The 10,449-nt window shown below is 39.1% G+C and overlaps 1 protein-coding gene across 1 annotated transcript; it reads left to right on the top strand.

Moving 5' to 3' along the window:
• The first annotated feature begins 260 nt into the window (after positions 1–260).
• Positions 261–8,013, top strand: LOC124998023 (growth hormone secretagogue receptor type 1-like). Its single transcript, XM_047572137.1, has 4 exons — positions 261–1,128; positions 2,334–2,509; positions 3,770–4,577; positions 5,697–8,013. Exons 1-4 carry the CDS (start codon positions 993–995, stop codon positions 6,239–6,241), a joined length of 1,665 nt encoding a protein of 554 aa, XP_047428093.1. The 5' UTR covers positions 261–992; the 3' UTR covers positions 6,242–8,013.
• Positions 8,014–10,449: the final 2,436 nt, after the last annotated feature.

Raw genomic sequence — 10,449 nt, 5'->3', positions numbered from 1 at the left:
TACAGAGGTTAGCAGTTCAGCAAGCGAAAGGATTTTGCGTACATCACTTTGCATATCACAACCATGACTTATTTTTAATAATAACAATAATAATAATACTAATACATTTTATTTAAAAAGTGCCTTTAAAGCTACTCAAGGACACTTTACAGAAACAGCAATGAATAAACGTAAAAATACATAAAGATACCTGAATGTTACCCCCACAATCAATTGTCTCCCTACTTTATATTTAATGAAATTAGCCAAATTTAAAAAAAAACGGGATGTAAAAATCTATTTCATGTTTGCACATCTGTAAGAAAGCGGATGAAGTCATTGGTGTGTCGGTGAATTTAAAAATAGACAGAACGACAAGAGATTTGTGTGAGAGAGAGGTGAGTGAGAAGAGAGAGACACAGAGAGGGAGGGAGAGGGGGGAGTAAGTCTCAGCCAAAGATCAAGAGTCTGCAGCAGAGATACAACAGAAACAGATGCACCTGAAAACAGCAAGTATTTCACTACTTTTAAGGTAAAATAACATGTTTTTTGTGTTTGTGCATGGCTAATTGTTTTAGCTGTAAATACTAATATAAGCTTTTAATTTAATGTTGCAAAATGTATAATTTATTAGTTTTATTTATTGATTCATCTTATTTTATATTAAGCTTTTGATGATGAAAAGGATTTAACATATTACAAATTATCTTAAATAAACAGCCGAGTTGACGCTGAATATGTGTAGTCAATACTACAGTCACAACCTCATGTAGCAGCACATGTCTTTATTCATGCATGCTCTGTACACTTGCATTGCACATTGTTTTGTTTGTTGTTTTTGTTTTTTTGCTGTATAATTTTGACCAAACCGCTCTTGTCTAAGCTGATTGTTCCCTTCAGTGTTAGCTGTGGTTGAGCACCATAGGAAATCCATCAGTGTGCGTCACCTCTTTGCCCCGTAACCCGGGGGACACGCTGCTCTCCTCTGCTGCCGGACCCCATCCTGAGTCTTCATGGATCTCATGGAGTTGGGAGACACGGGCGGCAGCTGTGACGAGACCAACTGTGGCCTCGGGTCCGGCTTCATAGAGGACTGCTCCGACCCAGACTGCCACTGGGACGAACCCATGTTTGGACTGAATGAACTAGGTGGGTAGAGGCAAAGCTGACAACAATAATAATAATAATATAGTATAGTATATATGTAGTAGTAGTAGTGGTAGTATATAGTACTATTTTTGCTCAGTCACAGGCCAATAGATACAGATATTCAGCATAAACATGTAAATTACAGTGACTGAACAGCGCTAATAATAACAATAAGAAGAAGAATTCACAGTGATTTAGAAATGGAAACTTGAAGCTGCTCAGGTTTTGAGAAAATTGAAAACCCCATGGATAAAAAAAAAAATTGAAATGGTAGAAAATTGAATCAACCCTGTTGGAATTTAAGTAGCAACGGGTATTATGCTTATTTTACTTGCACAGAGTTAGGTAATAAAACTAATAGCAACTTAAATATCTGAACACGTATATCATTAGTAACTCCAAAGATTAGAAACATGCAACTCTACAGATTAAAAACATGCAGTTCCACAGATCAGAAACACACAACTCTACAGATTAGAAACATGTGGATCTATACATTAGAAACATGCAACTCTACGGATTAGAAACACACAACTCTACACATTAGAAACATGCAGTTCCACAGATTAGAAACATGTAACTCTACAGATTAGAAACATGCAACTCCACAGATTAGAAACATGCAACTCTACAGATTAGAAACACACAACTCTACACATTAGAAACACACAATTCCACAGATTAGAAACATGCAACTCTACGGATTAGAAACACACAACTCTACACATTAGAAACATGCAGCTCCACAGATTAGAAACATGTAGCTCTACAGATTAGAAACACGCAATTCTACGGATTAGAAACACGCAACTCTACAGATTAGAAAAACACAATTCTACAGATTGGAAACATGCAGCTCTAATGATTAGAAACATTAGAAACACACAATTCTACGGATTAGAAACATGCAGTTTCACAGATTAGAAACAGACAACTCTACAGATTAGAGCATGTTGAATCTGAGTCGGTAAGGGAGCTATCGCTCTGATTGACTGTTCAGTTTGGAGAGAATAGAAACGGAGATGACAAAAAAAGTTTTTAATTCCTAATTTTTCATTTTGGCTAATGTAGTAGGATCATGGTACGTGTAAAGAAAATGGATTAATTTGCACGTCCCCAATGCAACATTGTACAACAGATATGTGTACACCTTTAAAATAGATAAAAATAGATTCTGACAAAAGTGCATAACATTTTTTCCCTAGTTTGCGTGACAGTGATTTACATTCCACTGATGCTGTTTGGCCTCCTGGGAAATATACTAACAATCATGGTGGTCTGGCTGCGACCACACATGAGAAGCTCTACCTACCTGTACCTGAGCAGCATGGCTGTTAGTGACCTGCTCATACTCCTGCTGCTGCCTCTGGATCTGTATAAGGTAAGGTGCATTTTTTTTTCCTGTATGCATGGTGTGGTAAACAGATCATGATGCTAATGTTTAGCTCAAGGTACGGTCACAGATATTGCAGATCACTAATTTAAACGAGGAAGCAGGAGTAATGGTTTTGCTTTCTGCTGCAAATCTGCTGTGTCCGCTTAGTAGTGGTTAAAACAAGTTACTGCTACCTTCCCCTCAGGGGGAATCCCAGCCTCTAAATTAGGTTTTGTTAAATTCAAGGTTGTGTTCCACCCGGAGCGATCTTAAATCATTCTATCATTTCCTCTGCACAATGGCTATATCTGTAAGTGTGGGTAAATAAAAAACAATATTTCATGGTTAAGACTTAGTTTGAAATCGGTTATTCGTTCTTTCTCAGGTGTTATTCAGTGTGACTCACACATTAATCCCATCGTACATGGGAAAGACCGGACAGAGACAGCATTAGAAGAATTAGTGGTTTTAGTGTTGTACGAATAAAATGTGTCAGTGATGATAGGTCTTCATATTGTGTAGGTGCAGACTGACAGAATTTTGCATAGCAGTTTGGTAGAAAACATTGGGCCCATTGATGGGGAGACGTGCAGCTCCACATATGAGAAACAGGCAGTGCTACAAATTAGAAACATGCAGCTCTACAGATTGGAAACACGCAAATCCACAGATTAGAAACACACAACTCCACAGATTAGAAACATGCAGCTCAAAAGATTGAAAAGATGCAGCTCTACAGTTTAGAAACAGGCAGCTCGACAGATTAGATTCACGCAACTCTAGAAACATGCAACTCTATAGATTAGAAACATGCAAAATACGCAACCCCAGAAACATACAACTCTACAGATTAGAAACATGCAACTCCAAAGATTAGAAATATGCAGTTCTACAGATTTTGAAATACGCAATTCTACAGATTAGAAACAGGCAGCTCGACAGATTAGATTCACACAACACTAGAAACATGCAACTCTACAGATTAGAAACAGGCAACTCTATAGATTAGAAACATGCAAAATACGCAACCCCAGAAACATGCAGCTCTACAGATTAGAAACGCGCAACTCCAAAGATTAGAAATATGCAGTTCTACAGATTAGAAAAATTCAACTCTATAGATTAGATTGGCAAAATCCCAAGTTTGCCATATCAACAAAAATAGGAAAAAAGTCATTAGTTCTGCTCCACTCTGACCATGTGTTCGCTTACAGATAAAATAATTACTGAAAATGTCATCAGGCGTGAATCTTCTCTCTCTCCCAGCTCTGGAGGCCCAGACCTTGGCCTTTGGGGGACCTAGCCTGTAAACTGACCATGTTCCTCTCGGAGTGCTGCACCTTCTGCACCATCCTCCACATCACCTTCCTCTCCCTTGAGAGGTACCTGGCTGTCTGCTGGCCAATCACAGCCAAGACACTGGTCACGCGGCGCAGAACTCGGACTGTCATTGGCTGCCTCTGGGTGGGTGCAGCCATCAGCGCCGCTCCAGTGTTGGCCATGGTTGGAGTCGAAGAAGTTGGCGGAGAGGAGCTCAGCCAATGGAGGGAGGACGGATGGTTTACCAGTGGGGAAAGAGAACAAAGTGGATTTATAGTAGGTGGAGGAGAAAGAGGAAGAGGACACGTGGCCTCGGTGGATGGAGGATTAGAGGGAATACAGTGGGGAGAAAAAGAGGAGGACGGATTGGGTGAACGAGTTGGGGAGTTGAAATGGTTCGAGGAGAACAAACCAGAAGATGTAAATGAAAGGAACCGAGGAGAAGGAGTCGAAGTTAAAGATGAAAAACAAGCAGATGGTGAAAGAGGAAAGATGGAATTTGAGGAAGAGCAGCAAAATAATGACAAGGAAGATGAAGGACGTGGAAGAGACATCGACAGGAGGGAGTGCCGGTGTACGCACTACGCCGTCACGTCCGGCCTATTGTCGGCCATGATGATTCTCTCAAACTTGTACTTCCTGGTGCCTCTATGCGTTCTGGCACTGGTGTACAGCCTGATTGGACGGACACTGTGGCTTCGTCCAAAAAACAGTCGTAGAGACCAGACTCACCGACACACCGTTAAAATGCTCGGTGAGGAAATACGCACACCAACACATGCTTAGGTCTTTACCTCAGAAGCATCCGGGGCAAACATTCTGGTTTCATGTAGCAACAGATGTCACCAGAAAAACCTCTTTAAAAGTTTTATTAACTTGGTTTGTTTTTCATAACACAAATTCCAAAATATTACAATATCACAATGGTATGTTGATGATAAAATACCATACACTGTATATAAATATGGACCACACGTCCCCATTTTTACCTAAAGTGAAGCAAAAAATCCAGGGATATGGGAGGCGCCATCTTTGACGCCATTTGGAGCCACATTGGCCTTTGAAAGATGGGAATCAGACTCTCAGTCTTTTGACGTAACCTGGCTGTTGTGATATTGGCAACCTTGTAAATTTAAGCTCAGAAGAACTCAAAGGTTTTGCCATTGCACTTTTATATTGATATGTCAGACAAACCACCTCATAAGAGTCCAAAAAAAGCGTTGAATAAGGTCAGCTGGACTTGTAGAATTTCTTGAAGACGTTTCGCCACTCATCCGAGGGAAATTGAGGTTTAATAGAAATAAACTCTGTGGGTAACACACACCCAAAACTTGCTTGACCAGAAACTGGGGTCACGAATCCTATGAATAGAGCTCTAACGAGGCTATTGTCCATGGGAACCTGGAGGCTCAATGTGTGAATGTTGTTGTAACTCTTAGGGACAGAAGTCAAATCGAATTATAAATAGTTGGTAAATTAAATCTCAGTCCACCTCCTCTGTTTAGAGAAGGTTTTTCCACTTTGACATTGATGGCTTCCTTAACTCCTCTCTCAAACCATCTGTCCTCTTTGGCCAGGACTTTGACGTTGGTGTCCTCAAAGGAGTGTCCTTTGTCCTTCAGGTGGAGGTGGACTGCTGAGTCGTTACCTAATGAGCTTTAGATATTTGAGAGTTTTTTTTCCAAAATGTAAGTGTAGTACCACAGTAGTTCATAACTTGGCTTCCATGCTGATACTATCTGCTATAGAAGGCTGACTATGGATATCCCATGGACGCCCAACAACCCCTTTAATTTCAGAGGTATCATATGTGTCCTTTAACCACCATCAGGTATTAATGTCTGTCCTCTTTCTCTCTCTTTACGTCCTCCAGGAGTGATTGTCTTGGCGTTCGTCCTGTGCTGGCTTCCTTTTCACGTCGGTCGGACGATATTCTCTCTGTCTCTGGGCACCGGTACTGACAGCCAGGAAACATATGTGGACAATTACTCACACCCAGACATGAACACGCCCTCTGACGTCAGTGTCGACAGCACAGATATTAACAATCACAATCTGGGTGCAGACCACAGAAGCACAAATACAACTACACACCACCTGGTGAATAAGACAAGCATGAACGAAACACCTGGTCAGACCTTGCCTATCCACTTCTACGACGATGATGCACACACCGACTTCAACAACACATATTCACACCCGGACGCACACTTGTACTTTTTATACTACCTTTCTCAGTACTTTAACCTGGTCTCCTCCGTCCTCTTCTACCTCAGCGCTGCGATCAATCCTTTAATGTACAACCTGATGTCAGCCAGGTACAGACACGCTGTGCACAGCCTGGTACACAAACACACTCACACACAGGCTTACCGCCTGCGCACACTCACAACTCGACACTCCACCACCACTTTGTAAGGAACGGGCACTGTCTGCACAGATGTGGATGCATGCAACGGATGCAAAAAAATAAAAAATGAATGTTTTTTTAATTGCGCTGTAAAAAAAAGAAGACAATGTGATTATAAGATGACAACTGTTACATTGACTTCAGACAGTTCCAGTTGTTTCAATGATGGTTTTGAGGCACAGCACAAATTTTGATTTACCATGCTAAGCTGTTAAGCTATTAGCCTTGTTCATTCAGAAATAAGCAGCAAATTGCAGGGCTGAAAAATGAAAGTGTCAAAAAGTGCAGTTCCTCCAATGGCCACTAGAGGTTGGCTCCAAATGTGAGTCAATCACCTTTGACCTCCATGTTATAAACGTCCAAATCTGCAGCAGAAACAACCATGTTTAGCACCTGGTACTGGGTCTTCATAGCTAATCCCTCTCAGTTCATGACATTAATTGTTATATAACTCATCTATTTAAATCATACATAGGCTTAAGTAAGTTGTAGTCAGTCGCTGCCAAGATGGCGGCGCCCAGAGACGCTGCACTGAGCTTCAAAACCTTTTATTTATAACCAATGGTCTAAAACTCTGCATATCGGCATTAGTTACACTTACATAACACTTTTTATGTCATTGTTATGTGATTAATATAATTTATTAAGTCTAGTAACAACGCAAACATACGTTGTTAACACTGCTTCTATCAAATATGACTTAACATTTTTTTTACAGAAGATACACTTCACTCTGTTTTCTCGCTTTCACCTAATATTCCATCATTGTTGTTAAAATGTTAGTTATAGCTGCTCAAAATAAAGTGTATGACATGTGACGTGGACCCGATTTGGGTTGAGAAATGTGACTTATCGCTTTTGTGGTTGCATAATTAGAAAACACATGTTAATATATGTAACGTAATGAGTTGTCCAACTCTTACCTGGACACCATTATTATTATTATTATACTTCCAAAGATAAAACATTTGTTGGAAAGAAGGCATCTTCCAGGACTTTATTCTATATTATATATATATATAATTCTAACATGCTAACAATTTTTGAGGCATTTAATGTGTATGTAAATACAGTTTAATCACAGTAAAAGCAGCCTGCTGAGAATATACAGTATATCCAAGGATGCACACACACACACATACATACAAACTGAACAGGGCTATCATTTTGACTGATGTAGTTTCATACAGGCTGATGTGTTTTGATGTCATTTATATTACATTACGTGTAGGGACATGCCAGATCCTGATATAAAAGACTTCTTTTATTGTTAAGTATTGCCTTTGTTATATCCGTTCATCATCACATCTATTACATAATTTTTTATTTTTTATTTGTTTATTTTTTTGAGGGGGGGTTTCAAGGCTTTTATAGTAATTCTGTCTGAAATGTTAAGTGGGTCACAACAAATAAAGGTATATATTTATCTTATCTTAGTTTATCTGATTCAGTTGGCGTCCTCTCAGCAGGAGACACGTTGAGTTTGGTGGACAGACTGGTCTTCAGCTGAGGGACAATTGATTGTATCAGCATCGGGGCCATTTCTGTTTTCAGATCAAGTCCTTTTTTATAAAAGCCCCAAATGTAATAAAGAGATTTACTTCTGTGCGACTGTTATGTGGTGATCACACATATAGATACTTTTTTATTTATTTATTGACTTTATCTGCTGTGTAATAATATAAAATGTTGGCTTCTCATTAACTTGTGTCTTCTGTTAAAAACATGCACACAAACATACTGACGTTACATTGTAGGAAAAACTCAACAAACGTGAATAAAGTGGACATGATTAGGAAACTGGCTGCAGGATGAATTATGCTTTTTCTTCTTTCATTCAACATTTAATCTAGAGCTAGATTTGGGCTCCTGTGAGGGAGAAAGGTTGTAATGGAGGTTCTCCACCAGCAGATGTCGCTGTTGTCTAAAGATTAAAAAAAAAAAGTGCAGGTGACCTTGTCAACCAGCAAACCCAAGTATTTAAGCACCAATGTGAGTGGTTTACCTGGCAGCAACAAGAGAGCCGCACCTCTAGGCTGATGACTGCACTTCCAAGAGTGTTATAATATTTCTTAATTGAATGGACTCTGATGTAACAGTCCTGCTCTAAATCCTCCTCATGACTCTTATAATGTTCAGTTTATACAGTTTTTAGGTGGCTGACTAAAACCATAGACAGCATAAAGACGGGTGATGCAACAGCTTCTCAGAAGCGAAGCCAAGAAAGTAGAGCTCCCCCTGGTGACTGACTGCAGTGTGGCTCATAAGCTCCACCCCCTCCATGTTAGTGGGTGGGACTTAGGCCAAATTAAAACAACAACAATAGACATAAAATATTTCTTTTTAAAGGTCGGTTTCAGTCATTTTAAATAGCCAACATAACACATGGTGATATAATTTATAATTGCACAAATATATTTGTTATTACGCCTTACACCCCTATACAACACGCACAAACAGAATCACAAACTCAGCACTTGTTTGTTTCTTTGTCCACTGTATGTTGTGTCTTATTGGATGTTGAAAAAAGAAAGAAATGTTCAAGTGTCAACTTTCCTTTTAGTTGGTTATTTGACGCTATAGAAACAGGATGTGACATAATGGCAACCACCAGTTGCCATGTCAACCGTTCCATAAAGCGGCGCCATGGGGACTGTGACAGTTTTAAAATAAAACTGAAAATATAAAAATTAAATAATAAGTTCAAGATTAAAGATCACTTTATTGATCCCCACAGGGAAATTATTTCGTCCAAGAGTTATGAGATGCATGTAAGTAGAGACACAGAGTCCATATTTATATACAGACTATGGTCCAAATAATAGAAACACATGTAATTCAGTAGTACTACAAACTACAGACTCCAAAATGAAAACACCTTGATATATTAGAATGGACATGTTTTCACTAGTGTACCTAATTAACTGGTTAAGTGAGTGCATCTTTAGTCTCAGTTTTCTATGTGTTTGGGTAGTTTTAGTCCATCTCTGTGTTATATGATAATAAATAAAGTCTTGTCATATAGTGTATATAAACATCCTCTTAAAATAAAGGCCTGAGACATTTTTTTTTCAACAAAACAAAAAAAGAACCAAATTTATGATATTTATTATTAAAAATAAGGTGATGATATACAGTAAGTGACTCACTTGGTCACTTACGCTAATAAATGCTAATGTCAGTCTGCTGCTGCATTATGGTAAACATACAGGTAAAGCAAATAGTATAAACAGTATTAAAGCTTAAAGAAATGAAAGCTGCAGTAATAATGTAATTCTTCCAACTCCACACAGCTTTTTAACGTCTTTTAGCACTTTTGTTTTTCAATCTGCGCTCTGCTCCAGTTACAATAACTAAAGTCTTTCAGTGTCTGAGCAATTATCGCCTAAGGAATAACATACTTAGTGGGAAACCAACCAGAAAGAGCCAAACCGAGTAAGTATTATAGGACTTGTCAGGTGTCCAGAAGCCTAAATGAAACCTACTCGACCAAGGCTTCACTAAACATGCCAGAAGTTCTGCTGTAACCGACAATATTTGCTCACATATCCTCCTCCCACTGCTCTCATTAGCTCCGGTTCTTCCGCTACGGACAGATCACTATGATGCAACGAGTTTTTAAACAAGCAATAAAATGTGCCTTCCTCTGTTACATTTAAATAATTTAAAGGCCACTTGATTTTTTTTTGACGCGACGGACAGACGTGTGTGTGGGGACGTGTGCGTCTGCACCAGGCGTGTTATTTGCAGAACACATTATATTCACGTCGTACTTCCCATCACCTCCTCATCACTTACTGCCTCCTCTCCACGGTGTTGATACAGCTGTGTGCGTTTCAAATGTTCCCGATAACTCTGAAATAGATTTCCCTCCCATCGCTCTCCAGAAATCTTTTGTCAACGTGACCTGGTAAATAAAATCAGCCAGATAATGTCGTTTTTAAATGTTTTAATGGTAGTAAAAATGACAGCGCGCAGAGTGATGTTAACCAAACAGTCAATAAGAACTTGACCTGAAAACACCGCAGCGTGAATAGGAAACTTGCACCATTCACAGTTTGAATCAAGTTAAGTATTATCGTTTGATAACATTTTTGATAACTTAGCATTGGTTGCTATTATATTTGCCAAAGGTATGTATTTATTTTTATTTTTTCATTTTTATTTTAGCAAATTTTGATATTTCAAGTCCCATAATGCTCCATTTTTAGACTGC

Source organism: Mugil cephalus, chromosome 20 (assembly GCF_022458985.1).
Source record: "Mugil cephalus isolate CIBA_MC_2020 chromosome 20, CIBA_Mcephalus_1.1, whole genome shotgun sequence".
NCBI classification, from domain to species: Eukaryota; Metazoa; Chordata; class Actinopteri; order Mugiliformes; family Mugilidae; genus Mugil; species Mugil cephalus.
Note: the sequence above shows the minus strand (reverse complement) of the source record. Positions and strands in the feature narration are given on the sequence as shown.